At 34.8% G+C, this 21,184-nt stretch overlaps 4 protein-coding genes across 5 annotated transcripts; 2 read left to right on the forward strand and 2 right to left on the reverse strand.

The window, feature by feature from the left end:
* The first annotated feature begins 1,765 nt into the window (after window positions 1–1,765).
* LOC110683412 lies at window positions 1,766–4,955 on the forward strand. Its single transcript, XM_021859774.1, has 3 exons — window positions 1,766–2,003; window positions 2,595–3,739; window positions 3,933–4,955. Exons 2-3 carry the CDS (start codon window positions 3,072–3,074, stop codon window positions 4,540–4,542), a joined length of 1,278 nt encoding a protein of 425 aa, XP_021715466.1. The 5' UTR covers window positions 1,766–2,003; window positions 2,595–3,071; the 3' UTR covers window positions 4,543–4,955.
* Window positions 4,956–5,089: 134 nt separating this feature from the next.
* Window positions 5,090–7,265, reverse strand: LOC110683413 (acyl-coenzyme A thioesterase 13-like). The gene is made up of 3 exons (XM_021859775.1): window positions 6,975–7,265; window positions 6,469–6,609; window positions 5,090–5,496 (listed from the first exon to the last, which is right to left on the reverse strand). The coding sequence occupies exons 1-3, from the start codon at window positions 7,164–7,166 to the stop codon at window positions 5,353–5,355; spliced, it is 477 nt and encodes a 158-aa protein (XP_021715467.1). The 5' UTR covers window positions 7,167–7,265; the 3' UTR covers window positions 5,090–5,352.
* A 781-nt stretch (window positions 7,266–8,046) lies between these two features.
* LOC110683411 (UPF0503 protein At3g09070, chloroplastic-like) lies at window positions 8,047–10,208 on the forward strand. Its single transcript, XM_021859773.1, has one exon. The coding sequence runs from the start codon at window positions 8,228–8,230 to the stop codon at window positions 10,073–10,075; it is 1,848 nt and encodes a 615-aa protein (XP_021715465.1). The 5' UTR covers window positions 8,047–8,227; the 3' UTR covers window positions 10,076–10,208.
* A 1,308-nt stretch (window positions 10,209–11,516) lies between these two features.
* Window positions 11,517–16,220, reverse strand: LOC110683414 (AT-rich interactive domain-containing protein 2-like). 2 transcript variants are annotated; one of them, XM_021859777.1, is made up of 3 exons: window positions 15,565–16,220; window positions 12,737–12,802; window positions 11,517–12,583 (listed from the first exon to the last, which is right to left on the reverse strand). In XM_021859777.1, exon 3 carries the CDS (start codon window positions 12,559–12,561, stop codon window positions 11,845–11,847), a length of 717 nt encoding a protein of 238 aa, XP_021715469.1. In that variant the 5' UTR covers window positions 12,562–12,583; window positions 12,737–12,802; window positions 15,565–16,220; the 3' UTR covers window positions 11,517–11,844. The 2 variants fall into 2 exon arrangements, with proteins under 2 accessions (XP_021715469.1, XP_021715468.1); XM_021859776.1 differs by having other exon boundaries at window positions 12,737–12,844.
* Between the last annotated feature and the right edge of the window lie 4,964 nt (window positions 16,221–21,184).

The raw sequence follows: 21,184 nt of genomic DNA on the forward strand, positions 1-21,184 counted from the left end.
TAAAACTCTCAATCTCAACCTCAATTCCCACTTACCAAACACCCCCTAAAAGGGAAAGTGGAGCAATTTCAACTATAGCGGGGCGTTTGGTAGGGGATGGGATTAAGTGAGATAAAAAGGTGGAATTAATAGATGGGATAAGGATAAAAAAAATTAAAAATAGCATATTCTATTATTTGGTATGGGTTGGGATTAGATTAAAATAACTAATAAAAATACAAAATTATCCTTAATATCCTTTCTTCACTCTCTTCTTTCTCTTTCATTAAAGGTAAAAATGTCTTTTACTCATTAAATTTAATTTACATCCCTAATACCACCCCCTTAGTTATTAATTTGGAGGGATAACTCCCTTATTTTATCCCCCTCCTAACCCCGCTTTGCGCATCTTCAATTTTCGACCAATTTGAAGACTCAAAAGGTGCGGTTATGGAGTGCACTCACGAAGAAAGATGACACAACACCCATAAAGAGAAGGGAAGGGGGCCGAAAGAAGTTAGCCATAGGAAGGGCAGGAGGAAGGGTGGCCGGAAATGGAAGGGGTTGTCGAATTTTGATACATACTGCAGGGCTCTATGGGGAAGGGAAGAACTGATAATCAGTTTTTTTTTTTTTTTTTTAAAAAAAGACACCCATACAGGGCTACTAATTTTCATTCATAGAGATATCATGACTTAAAAGAGATACAATGCATTCCGGAAAGTTGTTTCCTCAAAAAAAAAAAAAAAAAAAAAAAAATAAAAATAAAAAAAACCCTTTATGGAAAGTTCGAAACCCACACACACGACTACCTACAACCCAAGGCTCACAATGAGCGAGCTCATGAGCGACTTTATTACCCTCTCTATCAATAAAACTCCAAGAAACTACCTCAAAACGACAAGCAAACATGATAAATATCATTTAGTATCAAGTGAAAGTGGCTATCTCCTTCTCTCAAAGGACTTAATTGCATTGATGGGACTTAGGCAAATGCTTTCCACCACAAGCTAGGTCACCGGTCATGAAGGTCCATTAGAAGAGAATGTGCTCCAAAGATAGGATAATTAGATAATAATCAAAAGGTGAGATCATTAAAATCCATTTTTCCTAAAAAGAATCCATTTTCCCTAAAAAGTATTCCAAAGTTGGGATTATTTTGGGAAAATGAAGCAAAGTTGTGATTATTTTGGAAAAATGAAGCAAAATTGGAATTATTCCTATCAATTATTTTCTTAGAATTTTTTTTTTAAAAAAAGGGGTAAACGGATCTGTGTCCATGAATGGAGGTTAGACCCAGATCCAAATCCATTTTATAATAGAACTCGGATCCAAAATTTAAAAACCTATATTCGTAAAAAAACGAATCTGAATCCATTGATTCGAGTCGAGTTCATATCCACTGTCATCCCTGGTTATGATTTGCGGGATAAGTTCATAAGTTGTACTCCGTAAGGCCTTGTTTAATTTACCTTATTTTTACTTATTTTAGAAAAAAAAATAATTTCAGATCAGATCAGATCAGATCAGAAAATATAAGTTCAAATCAGATATAAGTTCAGATCAGATATAAGTTCAGATCAGATCATCATTTTATGTGCAGTTTTTTATCGCTAAATATTTTAATTTCGTAATGAAAAAAATTACGATCACATATTAATAAAATATACATTATTACGAATTTAACAAAATCCCATTTGATATATTTTTTTCCTTATAGATTATCGTATATTTAAGGTCAAAGTTTGGTCAAATTTGACATTAAGATAAACAAAAATAAGGTGAACCAAACAAGCCCTAAGTTCGTAACTTGTAAGACTTGTAATCGTTGATATTTTAGTTATTTTTTAATTTTTTTTTGACAAGTAGTTACATCTAAATAATATCTAATTATTATACCCCGTATTACTTTTTAGTTTTTACCCCTTTGGAGCTTTAGACTCTCTCATTGAAGCGGCTCCTGAGCTTTCTCTCTTCCATTGAAGCGGTCCCTCTAACTTTCCTCAATTGAAGCGGCTTCTGTGGTAAGATGTTATTTTTAATCGTTGACTATGAATTTCACAATCGAGGAATATTCTAAGGTTATAGTCGATTTAGGGTTCTTCTAAGGTTATAATTGATTTAGGGTTCTTATAAGGTGGAATATTGAACTAATAGTTATAATTACCGAAGTTGCGAAAGATGATACGAGTAATTTTATTGATATATTCATGCTAGAAGAGTTTTATGTGATTTTTGGAGCTTGGGTTTGGATTTTTTTTTTTTTTTTTTTGAGGAAACAAGCCTGGGTTTGGATTATTTAACAATTAGTTTATTTTTTTTGAAACAATTTAACAATTAATTTAGATTAGTCAAGTTATGGAAGTTTATACGATTAATTATGTTAAGCGAATGTGATTTTTTGAGCCTAATATGGTGATTGAGTGTTGGTTAGGACGGGCCTAGACCTAATCGTACAACTCTCCTACGTAAAATTGAAATTGAAAGGCCTATCATATTTTTATTTGACTCATCTTGTATAGTAGTATATACGATTATTCATTGGTTTAGTTGTATCATCTAAGAAATAATTATACATGGTAGTCACTGATCAATTTATGTCGTGGTTTTTGCAGGCTGAATATATTACTCCACAATATGGACACAGAATTTAACTGGGAAGATTATTTTTCCGGAGATATGCTGGAATTAATTCGTGATAATCCGGAAGAAGTAGAAGTTGCTAAAAAAGAATCGTGTGCTGATCAGGCATGTTGAGACTGAGAAGAGTTCGAAGCCATCAGATGTTCAAAAACTTGTGCCTCCTAACTTCGATATTTAAGCACTAAATATAATTGAGTTTTTCTCTGTTATTATACAAAGGGATACAACACAGGGGGATGATATTAATGATTTTGAAATTTATGGTCATATAAAATTGACTAATGATTATGGTAAAGAGTTTTTTCTCTTCAAACAACACCGCCGTCAACCAGTGACTGTCTGTATGCTGGACAAGGGACGTGCAATCCTTCCTAAATTCCAAGGCTACCAACCTCGATGGGTACCAAAATATTTTTGGTTAAAGTTGTATCTGGTAGACAAGACTTGGAATGTCACCATTGTATTTGTTGGATTTCCGACATAAGGTTGTTTATGACAAAGAACAATCAGTAATTTATGATAGTAAAGGTAAAGGGTATGGGATTGTCACTTTGAACTATACTGTATTCCGCAGTGCACTCTTTGCTCTAACTACTCTTGGAGTTTATAAGAATGGAAGTGGTATTGAAAATGATAAAACTGATGAAGTTGCGACTGTCAGTGGTAGCATTTCTGCTAGTACTAATGTGAAGGGTAAGAGGGAACTTTCACGCGTGCTCTGTGATACATCCATATCTTTGACCATGAATAATGATGATACTAGGCTGCCTGTGGTCGCTGTGCCAGCTTATTCATTACTTCGAATCAAACCAGACTTGGTAGTTAATGGTGAACGAATTGTCACTGGTGATGACACTTTGGAATGCAAACCTGAAGCAGGTAATGAACCGTGTTATAAGAAATTCATGGGGGAAAATTGGTGCATCCGTTTGGGATTGTTTTTTATCCATCCATATGGTTGCCTTCGGGATATAGATGAGTATGAGTTTATTGGTGAGCTAATAAGCTATGATAATTATAAAATAATATATGAAGATGATTATGGGTCCTCGGGTAGTGATGATGAAAATCTTTTGGTTCGGGGAATTAGTACCATTGAGGAATCTCAACAAAAGAGGTATGAACGTATGATACTTTACATGATTTATTCAAAAAGATCACTGGTTTGAGTTATCTCATGCATTTTTATTCTATTATTATTGTGTTGTGTGTGTTCTTAATGTTCTTTGTTATCTTGTACTATATCAATATAGATTCTGATTGTTTGAGATGAATAATAATTGCCTTGGGAACTATTCTTGAATTTTCAGGTTCTGGCCAAAACAATTTTCTCGAGAACTTGTTGAGGTGTTCTCTGTTTATGTTGGTTCTTTTAGTCATGAATGTACTTTGAGTGTCTCTGGAACAATCAAGTATGAAACAATCAGCTTTGAAAATGAGTTTAAAGGTTATCTTATCTTCGAGAGAGAGGAAATGAAACCTGAAGCAGTGTTTCCCTATAAGCCTATATCGTTGCTAAAGCCTTGTAATTGTTATGAGGCCGACAATGGTTACTTTGCTATGCATCTTGACCTGAAGGATGTAGGAGGGCGTGAAATCAGTAACGGTTGTATGAAGTGGCATCCTCATAAAACACATATGTGGTATGACAAGCGCATATCCTCTGTTATTACAGGTGAACACGGTTTTGCCTGTGTGCATTATGTGATCTTCCATGAAGCAGTATCTGCAAGAGTTCGTGTCAGACTACTGTCTTTAAATTCTCCATTTGAAGTTTATGGGAGTATTTATGCTAGGTATAGTGAGTACAGGTGCTCTACAAACTACGAAAAGAAATTTTATCGAAGCATGTTGTTTAAAAAGGAAAAGTCAGAAGTTGTGGAGTGGTGTGGTCAAAGATCATCAAATTCTGATTATTAGCAATTGACATACCATTGTCAAAAGATTTAGTCGCTGTACAATCTAGTACTAAATTGATTTTGGATGTGAAATTACATGTTCAGGTTGGAGGTAAAATAGAAGAGACAATCAGAGGTGAGCTAAAATTTGATCCTGAAGGTTCAACTATGATATGTGCCAAGAAAATCGAAGGGCAAAAGCCACAAGTCCATCATTTATTAGTAGTGGAAGTTGAATGGAGTTGAATACTTTGCTTTTATGGCCTTTTTTTATGATATGTTAAACTTTAATTAATAGCAATGTTTTATTTAATTTTTTGCTCAAAGTTTCTTTGTTGTTTTTTTACTAATTTGACAGGATTACTTCTGTAACATATAACATATGAAGTTTGTTTCAAAAAAAACATCCAAAGTTAGTTCTCAAAATTCATGTTTGAGCTCTTTTGAATATTCTCTATATGATCACGGGAATATGCCTACATAAAATAAGGCCTTGTTTTGTTTACCTTATTTTCTAATTTCGTGAAAAAATAATACTCAAATAAAATAAGGTCTAATAAGTTTAGATATGTGTTAATTACGTGAAAAAATGCACTCAAATAAGAAATAAAATTCCTTGTTGTATCCAACATAGGACAGAATAATGAAATAATATTTGGTTATCAAGTAGAAGAAACAAAAGAGATTTAATTTACAAAAATACGTTATATTCTACACATTTGCCAATTCAATACTTAACATGACAACTTTATCTTCCAAGAGCCTCCAACTCTTCCTAGAGGCTATTACCATATCAAACTTTGTTTCCATGAATCGGCACACATTGTTCAGATCAAATTTTGCTACCATGTTTGCTAAATAGAGTATGTCGACCCTCAGCAATAGTCTCCCCGGTAGCCTTATTCTTGAGCACAACAGTGGTTCCAAAAACAGACCCCTTTCGTCCCAAAAGCCTTGAGGTAACTTCTAGCTCATCCTACAAAATATACGAGTGTTAGTTGCTACTGAATTATGCTTTGCACTGATTGTCCATTCTATAGGAAATTCTGATGTGCTAAACTCCTAGTAATGTATCTGTGTTTACTTTTAAATGCTTGTGTATCTGTTTTCTTCATTGTTTTTCAATATAGTCGTAATTCATTACAACCAACAGAGGTGGTAATGAATGGTAACATAAATTAAAGAAAAACATCCACTTAATAAAAGAAAAGGCTTTACAAAGAACATTCACTTATCAAGATTCCAGGCAACAAAGACTCGTTACCATCCTTAAAACAATGCCTAACAAAAGTTTGTTCTTCAAACCCACAAACCCAAGTAGATTATTTCTCATATAATCATATCAATCTATTAATATACAACCAGCAACCCAAATCATAGAAAACAGAACATCATGTCATAAATTCACTAAACTAATGCTACAACACCAACAACCACACAACTGATACAAAAACATTTTACAGATGCAATACCAACCAAATGCAAAAGTTCGATTAGAAAATTCCAGAACCCCCCCCCCCCCCCCAATCTTAATACAGCCCTTTGAGTTGCTTGATATTCTATAAAACCAGAGCAAATCACGATAAAATTCAACTAATGTAATCTGGATGGATAATTCGCATGTACAGAAGTAAATAGAATTCGAATTTTGTCAATATCTAAATAAATGTTAACTTGATTAAGACAGGGCTATTTCTGCAAAGTAGAACTGAACCCAGAATGTTGTATAACAATATGCTAACATGTAAAGGGGTAAGAGAGAAAGGAACAATATTTCTTGAGTCAAATTAATCTTTGCCTGCCCAATTTGATCTGGCACTGCCCAAGCCAAATTAGCTCATGTTAACATTCATAACGAAGCAAACCATCACAAGTCACTCATACAACAAACCAAAGTACAAGCATGATAAACAATTACAAGAAGTTCAAGAATTGAAGTTACACATACATCAACTTTGGCAGTTGACACATAGGAGATAGACATGGTGACAGATACATTCATTGGAAGTCCTTCTCTGTAAATAACCACTGCACCAAGTTCATCAACAAGGTTAGCAATCGCGCCGGATGCTAAATTTCCATTTCTATCCTGCACCATAGAGGAATCAAACATGTATTACTTATCAATTGCCACTATATATAACAGACATTTAAAGCTTTTAGCTTCTTTCTTGTTACAACATTTCAGCATTGAATCTCATAAATTGTAAAGATTGAAACTTCTTTGATCTATTAAGTTGCTCTAATATATGAATTACATAGAATTTCTGACATATCAGGTGAAATTCAAACTACAATCATAAATTTGGTTTTTTTTTTTTTCCCAATCAAAGTCACTCCAAGATTATAAAAACAAATAGATAAAACCCAGAAAATAAATTGAAATACCCATGTAAATCATTATCAGTTAAATTGATTTGTACAAGAAAGAAATGGGGTTTTAATGAAACTTACAGTGAGTCTAGGAGGAACCTTGAATGAACAGACGACGAGTTGGGGTTGAACTCGGTCAACTCGGATACCGCGTAAGGTGAAATCTTCATAGAAACTGAAATCGAGATTAGGACGATGAGGATGAACATCAAGTTTGGATACAATTTCTGATTCTTCCTTACTTGCTTCAATTGTTCCTTTCGCTTTCTCCATAGTAGCTTTGTTACTGGTAGCAAGTAATTTGTGACCACTTAACTCTTTAACCCATTACTTGTATTAGCTAACAAGTAACGGATGATAAAAAGATGGTTAAATGGGTTTTATTTAACTAATCTAGATTAGTATATGTAGTAAACATGGGGGTTGTGGTTGTTAGGTACATGCCGCTGAAGACCTTCTAGTGTGTGTTGTGTTCAAATAGGTCGTATTTAAAGCGAGTCAAAAAACAATTGTGTTGTGTCAGGCTTGTGCTGATCTTTCATAAATAAAGCTCATGCATGATCCGATCCCGCATACCGGATTAGCAAATTGTGCCATGCTAGTGAGCCACCTAATATATCAACTTTAATTTGTATTTAATATATATTTGATAGGAGTCTTATACCAATTAATCTTCAAATCAGTTCAATTTCAAGTTTAATAAAACTCGACTCAAATTAACCATTTAATTCTAATAATCATGTTCAAATCTCATTATTCAAATCAATATGACAACAAAAATCAATTGTCATAAAACAATAGTGTGCTATGATTAGTAGATTTAGTACACATTATTAAGACCACACTTTAGTAGAATTGTCCTCATTACACTCATTAGTGCCTAAAAACCATTCGTGCATATGATCATTTGATGATGCTAATCTAGACCACCCTACACCCTAGAAATCCAAAATAAATCACAACAACAAATAACATTATTATTTGTATTTCGCACTACAAATAAACAAATGGTTTATTTATTTATTTATTTATTTTAAAGTGCAAATAAATAAACAAATAATAAATCCCTACAGACAGCACGAGATAGTCAGAAATTCCACAGAAAAACAAGACACACACAAAGAAACGACTAGAGCAAAAATAATCTCAAAAAACCCAAAAAATCAAAATTTAAAATTAAAAATTAAAAAAAAAAACCCCAAAAATTTACGAATCCAATGAAACCAAAACCTCTAACCAAGTGAAAGCTGTAACTTAGATTTCCCCTTTCTCAAAGCAAAGAACACCATTTTCTCTCTCCTCAAAAATGGCGTAAACTTCTTCTACCTTCAACAATGGCGCAACCACCGCCAAACCCTAAACCTCGCCGTCTTACTCCATGCCATCGTCACCCTAATCTTCCCACTACTACTGGTCTTTGTGCGCCATGTCTTCGGGAGCGACTCTCTCTCCTCAACCCATCTTCTTCTTGCAGCGGTGAAGCTTCAACTTCTGCTGCTACTTCCGCCGGAGTTTTGCCGGAGTTACGGCGGTGCAAGACTTTCTCAGCGAAGAACTGTGATGTTGTCATCGGAATGGAGCCTCGCCGGAGATCTTGCGATGTTCGTGGTCGGAAATCGTTGTCGTCTTTGTTTGATATTGATGATGATAACGATGAAGAGGACGACGTCGTTTCAGTTCAATCGAGGAATTTAGGGTTTTTGAGTAAAGGTACTTGTCCTGTTCCCGAGGAGGAAGAGATTGAAGTAGTTGAAGGTGAAATACAAGTAGAAGTTAAACCTAGGGTTTCTAATTTTAGAAATGTAGAAGATGAATTTGAGGAAGCTAATAGGACTATGAAAGAGTTTATAGATCTTGAATTGCAAGCTAAAAATAGTAGTAATAAGAAGGATTTTAAGGAAATTGCTGGAAGTTTCTGGATTGCTGCTTCTGTATTCAGTAAGAAGTTTCGAAAATGGGGGAAGAAGCAGAAGAGAGAGAATAGTGATTGTAATGGAAGAACAAGCAACAATGGTGGTGTTGGTTTGGGGGAGATGAAGCTTGAGAATTTGAGAGGGAGGAGGTTGAGGGATACTCAATCAGAGGTTGGTGATTATGGGTTCGGAAGGCGGTCTTGTGATACCGATCCTCGAGGCTCGATTGATTTAGGTAGAGCTTCGATTGATTGTGGTGGGTTTGGGAGGAGGTCTTGTGATACAGACCCTAGGTTTTCAATTGATTTAGGGAGGGCATCGGTTGATTGTGGTAGAATGTCGATTGATGAGGTGGGGAGGAGTGAGTTTGATGCTCCGAGGGCGTCTTGGGACGGGTATATGCTAGGTGGGAGAGCAGCATTGTCTCGTGGTAATGCGAATGGAAATGCCCCTATGGTTTCGGTTATTGAGAATGCTATGGCTACAGTTTACGGGTTTGATAATCGAGTATTGAGTGAAGGGAAGACGAAGGTGGAGAGTGGGAGTGATAGGGAGAGGTGGAGGAATGGGTTTGATCGATCTGCGAGCTCAGTAAGGAGGGATGTGGGGGTGAATGTGATTGAGGATGTTGAAGCTAAGGGAATATCGAATGCCAGGGTTTCACCTGCTGCTATTGGGATCTTTAATGGGACTAAGTTGCTCATAACTGAGAAAGAGTTGAATGAATGGAGGTTGAATTCGAGTTCTTTAAGAGATGATAATAGCTCAGAGAGCTTTGAGACGGCGTCTAAAGACCTTGCATCCGTCTCTAGCAGCAGTAATGGGAAGGGGTTCAAGAAATGTCGCCAATGGAGCAAGTTGTGGAGTATTTGGGGATTGCTAAATCGAAAAAAGGGAGACAAATTTGGGAACGAAGAAGGCGATAGAGAACATTCAGAGAGTCCTGATGCTGATTCTGCAGACATCCGTGGAAGGAAACTTACACGAAGCCATAGCACATCGAGCTCTAGAGGCTCTTCCACGATAGTTGGTTCAGTTGGTGGAGTAGCAAGTAGGAACGAATCAAAGGCCATTGTTAGGAGTAGGCAGGAACCTGTTGTTTTACAGAGGAATCGAAGCGCTAGGTACACTAACTCACCTAATCACCCCCTCGATAATGGCTTGTTACGATTTTATTTGACGCCATTGAGGAGCCGTAGGAGAAATAGGTTAGGAAAAAGTAGATTGAAGAACTCAAAATCTTTGGCTAGAAGTGTATTAAGGTTGTAATACTGATTACTGAAACAATAGAGCAGTATATGTTGATATGAGTTTTCAGTTTCAGGGCATTCTGTAAAGACACTTGTAATCTTGTTTCATGTTGCTTCTACTATAAAACTTATTAGTAATTTACCTTTTAAAACACTTTGATGCATTTTCAAATAACATGATCATGATCTCAATTATGCTAACAATTGTTCTTATGTGATTGTATGCTTTGCTTTTGTGTGATTTATTATCTTTTAGTGTAATGATGTTTGGCGACGCTTTCATTGTTCAAACGGAGTAATTGTAACATGCATTGTGTTATGTTGGTTTTTTCATATTTTTGGGGCTGAGGTTTGCAAAATACAATTTATTAAGTGAGGTTTCTTTAACTCAGGCAGGCTCTGAGTACTGAACTACTGACTATTCTTGGTGATTTGGTCTATCAATTTAACTAGCAAAAAAAATATTTTTTCAGAGGCTACTCTTTTTTATTACTCTCTCAATCTCACTAAGATCGCTCTATTTGACCCCAAAAACTCGTACAAAAAGGGTTGAATGAGCAAATCTAATGGGATGGGAGGGAGTATGAGGTTGTGATTTTGTGAAGTGAGATGATGCAGCAGATGACAGGAGGAGTGCAATTTCGTGGCATATGACATGGGTTAATCCAAGTTTTTCAACGAGTCCGAGAAAAACAAAACAAACGTTCATAGTTTAACAAACAGTTAAATACAAAAATGTCTGTTTCACCCTTTTTAGTTTTAAACCATTCCTTGTACTGTATGATGATTGTAACATTTGTATATGCCAGCTAAAATTTTTCGATTATAAAGGGCAACCTTGACGTTGTTCTGGGGTTATTTTCAGAACCCTAGATCTTCTCATCCTGTTCAAAGCTTAAAAACCTCTTATTCCAAAACAGTTGCAAAGTAGCGAATTTTTGGGCACGGAAGTGATACTAGTTTGAGCATTAACATAGCCAGTATAGCACTAGATTCACTTCATCTTTCCCTGTACAATGCAAAATAATTCCTTAGTACTACCTATGTCCGGATTTACTGATCACATTTTACTGATCACATTTAGGTCATGTACACTATCATGGGGTGTTTGTTATAAACATTGAAAACGAAATGATAAAAAAGCAAATAAGAGGGAGAAAAAGAATAATCTAACTACTTTTTCATTTGTTTGGGTTAACCATGAAGATGAAATACCTAAACTAACTCCCTCTCTTTTTCTCCGAGGAAGGTAAGGGAAATTACCTTAAGTTTTAGAAAAATGATACTCTACTACATAAATAGGTGAAAACTATTACCCAAACCATCTAACCAAACACTCTAATGATAAATCCGTTTCTAACCAAAATATCACTCTTACTAAACATGCTCTCAATGTTACTATTACTTCCGCACAAGAGGAGTTTTCATTGAAAAGGGGGGAAAGGGGTGAGACCAGGTTGTAGACGATAAATTTGCAGTAGAACAAGGATGTTTCTATTACCAGCACAATATGAGCAGAAAAAAATAGTGTCACAAAACTGTGCAGCTTGACTTTCCTAGATGCACACAGCTTTCTCAACATTGAGACGAGTTTGCCGCAAGAAAATCCCCGTTAGGGTGTATAATCACAAAGTTCAGGCCTAAATTTTGCTATTCCTAGTTTCGCTATTTTTGCACTGTAATGTGCAACCATTACAGGCAAAAACCCAAAAAAGGGGGAATCCTCTGAAGTCTGAACTAAAAGGAAACCTGTAAAGAGTTGTTCAGTAAGACACTGGGTCCGGTGTGTCATCTTCTCCCAGTCAAGTAGTGGGACTTGGCAAGTTTTGTACTATCATCACTATTGGGTCGCGGTCTTTTCTGAGAGCTCTTGGTATTTGGGGCTTCCTCCACCTCGTCATCATCACTATCAAGCACTATATATCCCAACCGAGTTATTATGCTAATGCGCTTAGGAACATATACATTCAGATAATAACTGACAATATCTTTCCTGGTCTTAGATGGGAAGGATGATTCGGCTGGCTGCAGAAAACTCTTACCATGTGACAACGGATTTGCACAGACAAGGCTATCAAACTTCTTTTTCTGTTTTGAGCTCCAGGACTTGCCAACATCTTCACCCATCTCGTCAAACTTCCAACTCTTATATGCAGGGCCCAGGTCAGATTGCAACCTTGCTCTTGCTTCCGAAATATGTTGTTTTGCACACTGTAAAGAACCAGGAGAAGAGCAAGAGCAGGATTCAGGCCTTCCCTTTCCTATTTTACCTCCTGAATCTGTACTATCATTTTGAAAGGCCCAAACTCTGGTACCTAACCACTTTGAAGTATCCAAATCACCATTTTCGTACATATGATTAGATGCACTCGTCCATTCTGGCACATCAGCTTGAAATCGAGGACCAACAGGTATTACTAGTGCAGGCAGGCAATCATTAATATATTCTAACCAGTCTGCTGACTTCTGAGGTGATTGCAGATTTCTTTTCTTTGGCTTGTGCATGGCGAATGTATCAAACTGCAGCCTAGTTATATTTAAACATTGATACCCAGATGATTAATATTTAGTAAGTTGGAGTAACTTGCTGGTTCCCAATATTCACAATAATCAAGATGTCTGTACATGTGCATGTTGTCAAATCAAATGGAAAATCTTGTTGAGTTCAACTAAAAAGTACCAGATTCAATTTTGTAATGCTGGAGAATGTTTCTGATTCCACACAATATGCTGCTCAAGCCTTCAGCTGTAGACCAAATTATCCAATCCTTAATTAACTCCTAATCAGCTGATCCAACCAGTCCAATATATTTATGAAAAAGAAGAATAGATTAGCTCATTAAACAAAAAGTGAGCAAATAGTAGCTAAAGCAACAAAGTAGTCAAACTTCATAAGCCACTACAACAAAACCACCAGCAAACAAGAATCCAATTATGCAAGGGTCGGATGTAGTAAGATATACAGCTTACCCCTGCAGAAGCAGAGAAATTTTTTGTTTCCATATACCCTCCGTCCAGGAGAGACCATTCTGTGATTCTAATACACCATTATGATTTGATTTCCTTTAATTCACCTAAAAACCTTTCTCTAAACTTATCAGAACTTACTTATAATTATTAGTGAATTGAACTAGGGAAGCCCCTCAGAAAGAATTGCAGCTTATCGGAGCCTTTTTGAACTAATCTCCCCTGAAACTTTTTTTTTTTTCTTTTAAGGTGAAAAGAGCGCAGCTGTTCTGTTATCGAGTACAATTGATGAGCTAGCGGATGAGGAAATCATCCTATACACTTTAATGCAACAAGGGGAACAAGGACCCAAAGGGCCCCTTTTCACACAATACTACTCAGACAGCCATGAATTAGAGGTACACCACTTTAAACAGCTCTATCACCACTTGGTTCCCATAGAGAAAGGACAGGCCAGCATATTTGCTGTTTCAAGTAACATTGCAGGAACTATGTATTCTCACTCTCACATCATTTTATCAGCAATGCATTAAGTAAAGAAATTTTCATCGAAGTATATTCTAAAGAAACAAGATCAACTATCCCAGCTAAGCACATATAGTTATTTGTCACAACCCACTAAGACAAAATACAGAACCAGTACCACAATACTATTTTACCACTCCAATCACATTACATGTATACCTAGTGTACTACTAGATCCACCGCCAGACCAAAGTACGCAACAAGTAGAACCAATTTCCCATCCTTAAACTATTTCATAAACAATTCCTTATGTGTTTCTTGTAGATTTATGTGACTACACTTCTTCCCATTATTGGGAAAAAAAGAAAGAAAAAAATTAATACATGCATACAAGTATGTTATACTCTATTTATATTCTTACTGTATATGATATTTTTTGCACTTACCAACACAAATACACAATCATGTTAACCAGTATGAAAATTTCACATTTGAAAACAAAGCTAAATTAGAAAACAGAAAATTCTTTTCTTAAAAAGGAGCCAACAAGATTCGCCACATCATTCTAACATAAAACATGGTGGGTTTTGCATAAACATCATCGATTTTTCTGTACGACTGCACTTCATACCACTTCATACCTGCGTAAAACAGCTTTTCCACAATAACTCCCTTCAACAATTGATACTTTTCTGTGAGTAAATACCACATCAAAAACTATCTTGAATACACTTAGCAAGGTTCATCTATGAACATGACGTAAACACAATTACTCAATGCTGCAAGTGGGGTATGGTAATGACGTTGTTGAAGGGCAATCTGTTTTGATTAACATCTTGCATATATACACTAGCATTAGAGTAGATTAATCTTGTATAAAGGCCGCATGTCATCACCAATTTCATGTAACATAGAATCCTCATCTTTTGATCAATCTCAACTAACATTTTGTGTATGATAAAAAGTTATGCAGTAGCCTATACTACCTCCCCAGCCCCCTCAACTAGCAAACATGGTACATAGAGAGGAAAAAAAATAGGAAAAGAGCACTACATACAAAGAACATAAGCGATTACACATCTTAACATGTAGAGAAAGACAAGAGCATAGAACCAACCAAACCTAATCTATTTAACTATATTTGTGACATTTATAATACACCTTCCTATGGCAATTCCAAAAAAAAGAAAGCATATTTTATCACAACTTCTCATCATAGATAATGAAATGGTCATAAACAAGTCCTCTTATTCTTACGAAGTTGAAGCAACTATTAGCAACGCTATACATTTATTCGATTCAAAACCCAATTAGAACCACGAAAAAAAAAGTTATATTACGTATTAATGCATACATAGCAATAGTATTTATACTTATCGCCAATTTGTTAGCTACATTCTACCTGTAAATCCAAGTCCATCACATCATTTAGAAGGGTTCTTGACAACAAATCTCGGAAGCTATGCGAATGTTCCGAATTAACAACTCTTCCCTAGCATGCTTATAATTGGAATAGGACCAATGGACCATCACACATATGAACTACATTGCTAACTTTCTTTACCTTTTATTTCTTCAACTACCCAATAACAATTCTTAGACATTTTAAGGGTCTAAAAATGAACTTAATGTAACATTTACTTTGCACTAAATTGATAAATTCTACGGAGTAGTTTCCCTTTCATTTTGAGGCATAAATGCAGGCAAAATTGGTTCACATTACTAATTGAAAAAACTTTAATAACAAAAAAAAATATATAACAAAAAAAATCGAAGAGAAAAATATTTGAAAAAAAAAATAAAAAAAAAAAATAAAATGTAAATCTAAGAAATAGCATCCCGTTTCCGACGAAGCCGCAATCAATTGAATTGAAGCCTCCCAAGATTCTCACACCGTCAGAACCCCAAAAAAAAAAAAAATCCCAAATCAGATAAAATGATTTAAATTAGTACAATAAACTAATCTTTCTGGGTTAAATCTAGGCTACCCATTAATGCTTTTAAAATGGAAAAAAATCAAAAACCCAGTTCAAATTCATAGAGAAAATAAAGAAAAAAAAAACCATAAAAACAAACCTTGCTTTCTTCTTCACTAAAACGGAGCTCCAATTTCCGTCGGATTTGCCTCACTGGATCGAACAAAGATGGAAGAAAGAGAATTTTTTGATTGAAAAGGAAAAGAAGGAGGTGTTGCGGCAGAGATGACGGTGGTAGCGGCGGCGGAAGAGGTGGTGGTGGTGGTGGCGGCCTAAGATGGTTGGAGAGGGGAAAGGTAGGAGGAAGAACTCATTCTTTCCTTTGTTTTTTTTTTTTCAAAATTGTCTTTTTTTTTTCTTTTTTACTTTTAATGTTTCTCAACCATTTGTTGGGTTTATTTTTAGTTTGTCTGTGTGATACTTAAATTTTCACGTTTGTCAATGCATTTATTTATAGTACTCATAATGTATTTCGTGTATAATACTTTATCTGTCGCTTTTTTTATGTTACAATTTGACTTTTACAATCTCCAATGCACAACTTTAACTACGTATATAATATTGAGGTAAAAATGTAACCATAGAATAGATTTGGAGAGGTTATAATATAACCGCGATCAATAAGGTATGCTATGTATGGAAAATTTGCACTTCAAAAGCGATTGTACATTGTACTCTCTTTGTTTCAAAATAAATCCTGACTTTTCTACAAATTAAGGCTAGGTTCAAATCACCTAATTTATACAAAAAATCTGATCTAATTTATTGAATTTTGTGGTATATTAATTTAATCAGATTTTGACTTTATTTGTGCACTGATAGAAAATACCCATAGAATATTCTTATCTTAAGTTTAGGATCAATTTTGTTAAGAATATTTTTATGATATCTTATTAGTTACCTAATATGATCATGACGGAAAAATTCAAGTTTATCTATGAGATAAACATGAATATATATCTCCTCTCACAATATATTGTTTTACTTTTATTTTCCATAAATAATAAAAGTAAAAAAGTAAAGTGGCACATAAATATATGCATAAAGTTGTGAGAGGAGATTAACTTGGAATGTTAATCACAACAACCTATCTTGTATGTGGCTAGCCATACCGTGTGACCACTTATAAAAGAACAAAGTTACCCATGTAACACTGACTAGGTAACCCCTATAATACTGACTAAGTAACCTCTATAACACTAACCGAGTAACCCAATAACATTGACGGAGTAACTCCTTTAACACCGATCAAGTACCCCCTATTAAACTACGAAATAACCCCTGTCACACGGTGTGGCCAGCCACATATAAGACTTTATGTAATCCCATATATTAATTGGGGTTCCCTCGATTATGCCTCCTATTGTAACCTTATATATATTGAAAAATGGAACTCACTTTGATCAAGGAATCTTATATTATCTGACATGGTATCATAGTTTAGGTTAGATCTTGGGATTGTTTAGATCTAAAAATTTCTGTTGAAATCTAAACCCACCAACGGGATTAACAAATGATTACACAAAAACACATTTTTTTTGCTTCCCGCGATTTAATTATGGAGTATGATGGTTAACTAGCACCGACAACCCTTCTTGTACTTTGACTTCCCACCACACTTAGGAGATTCGTGCACCACCTCTACCTCTTGGCTCTCCAATTAATACGCCACACCTTCCTCACTCACAGTCCTCCTTCATTAGTCTAATTTGTGAGTGAATTGTAATTTTGCATAGCGTATCCTATGACAAATAGTAGTCTTGGATGAACCATACCCACAAGATAGCCCACCACTTTGTTAGTCTTCTTTTTCTCGATGTTGTTGTTGCCGGAATATTCCTCACCAACAACAACAACAACAACACCAGCAAAGTCGTCCCCCACCACCTTAGTTGGACTTGGAGCCTTGTTTAAATACGTACATTACAGCTTAGAGGCATGTGTTAGATTTTATGCAGCAGCACCAATTTTTTGAATTTTTTTTTAAAAAAAAAAATTAATTTTATCGTAAGTGTATGTGATGGATTACGTCTTTCTAAGTCCAAAGGCTACTTGTTTTAAATTAGTGGAATTTATCTTGTTGTGTGGGTCATCTTTTTTTTAGAGGTATATAATTCCTAATGGTCAAGTGGTGTGGGCCGGGATTTAGGCTATCTTATTTGTTTTTCTTCAAATGTGATTTCTCGTAGTAATTTAGTATCTTCACTCTTATGATGGTTTGTTACTGTAGACGCCCATTTGTGTCTCCCCAAAACCAAACCCAGTGATGAGTACCTTTCACGTCGAATCATAATCGAATGAAACAAAAGTGTGGAAGGTCTAGTGTTGCGGAAAGTTTTTTATTTTCTTTTCTTTTCTCTCTATTTTTTGAAAACTTTATTTTAAGAAAACAGTCAATCTAGTTTGGTTGGTCCATGATATGGGTCCAATAATGGTTTAGTTGGATGGGGCTTGACAAGAGCTTTCCAACGATATATTATAAGCCCAATTCCGATGAATATTGAGGAAGTTATGGCCAATTTACTAAACTGGGCCCGTTTTGAGCCTTATGTGCGGCCCAATGATCTAGGGGAGGGCCTAATATGATTTATCATTCCTAATGCAATTAGGAATGGTTTTAATCTTCTAGAAGGTTCTTTTCATTCCTAATTCAATTAGCATTGATAAGTTGACTTTGTTGACTTTTCAGAGTTTTAATCAAAATCAAATAGCATTTTCGAAGAAATTATATTATTTTATCCTCCAGTACGGGAAATTTATCAGATTTTCGAAAACGTGTTGAAATCAAGTTTGGCGTCCAACCCCAGGCCTTGGCGCGTGGAACCAGGCTTGGCGCTAGCCATTAGCGCCTGGCGCTAGCCATTGGTGACTGGCGCCAGCTAGCCAGGGTTGGCGCCAGCTCTGTTTCCTGAGCGTCAGACTCTGTTTTGTTAAATTATCTTTTTTGGCTGATTTTCTTTATAAATATCGTATCAAAAACTCCGTTTTCATTCACCAATTCTCTTCATTCGCAAGCTTTCATGAACAATCATTAATTCTTTAGCATTCTCTAATTCATTCATCTCCTAAAACATTCAATTCTTTCTTACTTTGTTTTCATACAAAATTCCGCATTCACAAGATCAAGAAACACCTAGCCATATTCGAAGTTGTCTTCGCCCTAGATGTGAAAGGTTTTAATTTCTGAGGGTTTGGTCCCAAATCTCTCTTTCAATTATTTAATTTGATTGTTTGATTATTATTTTCCTTGAAGTTACTAACGTGTGTATTTTGTTATTAGAAAGAGGTACGAAGCATCAAAGTAAGTACTTTAATTGATTTATTGAGGTTATGATGTAGAAATCATGTTTACATTGTTATTATGATATTCCTAGTATCATGTCTACGGTATTTTTAATATTAAATATGATTGTTACGATGCTTCCTATTTTCTCCCTAATATTTATGATTGTTAGTATCATGTTAGGGTTAAAGACTTGATTTTTATTGCTTAGTGACATGCTAGGGTTTGCTATTAATCTTGTTAGTATCATGCCTAGGATCTTGCTATTATTATGCTTTAATATTAACATGAACATGATTATGATTATAATTGTTATAATTTATGATGATTATGAATATTATTATTACTATTATTTTGATAACGATTATTATTATTGTTATGGTTATTTATTATGTTGCTTGATACGTTATTGTTATTTCTTGATCACCTTTTATGCATGTTAAAGGGAATTTGTACTTGTAATCACGCTTAATAAGATAAATGATAATCTTGTTTAGGGTTAATTGTGATTATAATTCAAGTGATCACCAATAATAGTTTATGTGTGCATTAATATTCAACCAACATAGATTAAACAGGTTTAGGGTTAATCTATTGATTGTATGTTAATTAAAAAGCGCACATGAGTACGATCAGAATAAAGTAGAGGCCTATTATTAGGGCAGGTTCAATCTCTTTTAGGTTGGATTTGTACCATCATCCCCGAACCCTTATTTAGTTCTAGACCTTATGGAGTTGACGATATCTTGGATCGTTAAGGGGTGTAACCTTCATCCTATGAACGATTTACAAGTTCCTAAAAAAACTTGTTGGCGACTCTTTTGCTCTATCTTCTTCCCTTTTGGGACGCCACCGTACTTTAGTGTATGATCATAGTGGGGTTCGAGCTAGTGGGATTAAGGCTTGAAAATATTCCCTACAGTTACCTTAGCTTCTTCTTCTCTGGATCTGCAACTTTGGCCCAAGTCTGTGCACGACTCTTCTTCTTCTTCTCCTCCGGCCTAGCAATGCTTATCTAATCTACTATACGTAGGTCTTGGTTGTTGCTTCTAATCGTTATCACCCTGCAATCCGGCACATGTCTACAACTTCTTTTTTTAGCATGGATTACCATACTATCCTTAACCTTTGATGTGTGATTCAAATTCAATTTGAGCATTCGATTTTCTCCCGCCTCGGCTGCGGGGATGTAAATAGAAAATATTCATAGAATATTCGTATCCTAAGTTTAGGATATATTTTATATAAGGATATCTTATGATATCTTGTTAGTTAACTAAGATGATTAGGATTCTCATTGTAGCCCTATAAATATTGATCAATGGAAATCATTCTAATCACATGCCTACACGTATATATGCCAATGAAAAACTTTGACCAATAATATCTTTAATTATCAATAAGTAAAAATTATAACAATTGAATATTAATAATAATCTATTTATTGAAATAATTCCAACAAGTAATCACATGCCTAGATTTTTTCTTATTTATAAATCACAAACATTAGTAAAAAATAGAGTAGGTTAATAGTGCAAGGAGCAAAATGTTTCACCTAAACAAATACAAAGGAAGTTCACACAATGACATTTGGTTATTAAATATTTAAAATAGTTGATATTATATATTTAAATTCCAACAAATTAAATCAAAGTTATTATGTGAATAGTCCAAAAGTCAAATAGTTGCACTTATTCACAAATAAAGAGAGACAATCAGCATAAACAATTTAAATTAAATTATAGACCTAGTTTAATTTAGCAATTAGATGTTAGCTATAGCGGTTTGACATATACATTATCGGTGAGTTTCAATATATAATTATTGATCAAAATTACGAGTTGACACGTTGCTTTTTTTTTTAAACAATAGAATTTATCCTTAAAAGATTGTCCAAAACCCTTCACTTTACCTTTTTTAAATGAAACAAAGCATAAATGTGCACATGGATAGCCACAATTATTGAGAGAAAGATTTATTTTTATATATATAAAAAAAAAGTACATGGCATTGTTAGTGGAATAGCAAGTGGGGTGATAATCAACAACAATAATTTACCCCTTCATATTATTTATTAGATCCCCATAAACCCTAGAAATTGAACTACTCACACATATTAAAAACTAAACTAAACAAAATAATAGAATAAATCATGATGAAAGAAATAAAATAAATAACTAAGATTAAGGGAAGAGAAATCATTACCAAAATAAATCTGGAATTAATTAAAGAATTAATAACAAAGGTTTAGAGAGAGAGTTTAGAGAGAGAAGACTAAGTAGAGAGAGAAAGTCTAAGAGAAAGGATTAAGAGAAAAAGAAGAGGTACTAAAATCGTATTACGGAGGAGTATTTATACTCCGTACAAAAATCCTAAACTAAAACAAATTAAAACGACGCTAATCGTCTCCTAAATATACACGCGCCCGATCGGGCGC

This window comes from Chenopodium quinoa, unplaced genomic scaffold (assembly GCF_001683475.1).
Source record: "Chenopodium quinoa cultivar QQ74 unplaced genomic scaffold, ASM168347v1, whole genome shotgun sequence".
NCBI classification, from domain to species: Eukaryota; Viridiplantae; Streptophyta; class Magnoliopsida; order Caryophyllales; family Amaranthaceae; genus Chenopodium; species Chenopodium quinoa.

Excerpts from the sequence above, each read along its gene's own strand:
- LOC110683413 (XM_021859775.1), bottom strand. The coding sequence starts at position 7,166 with ATGGAGAAAGCGAAAGGAACAATTGAAGCAAGTAAGGAAGAATCAGAA. Across the intron at positions 6,610-6,974 it reads AGGTTCCTCCTAGACTCACT|GATAGAAATGGAAATTTAGC; the intron begins GTAAGTTTCATT and ends TCTATGGTGCAG. Across the intron at positions 5,497-6,468 it reads TGTCAACTGCCAAAGTTGAT|GATGAGCTAGAAGTTACCTC; the intron begins GTATGTGTAACT and ends TATATTTTGTAG.
- LOC110683412 (XM_021859774.1), top strand. The coding sequence starts at position 3,072 with ATGTCACCATTGTATTTGTTGGATTTCCGACATAAGGTTGTTTATGAC. Across the intron at positions 3,740-3,932 it reads GAGGAATCTCAACAAAAGAG|GTTCTGGCCAAAACAATTTT; the intron begins GTATGAACGTAT and ends TTGAATTTTCAG.
- LOC110683414 (XM_021859777.1), bottom strand. The coding sequence starts at position 12,561 with ATGCACAAGCCAAAGAAAAGAAATCTGCAATCACCTCAGAAGTCAGCA.
- LOC110683411 (XM_021859773.1), top strand. The coding sequence starts at position 8,228 with ATGGCGCAACCACCGCCAAACCCTAAACCTCGCCGTCTTACTCCATGC.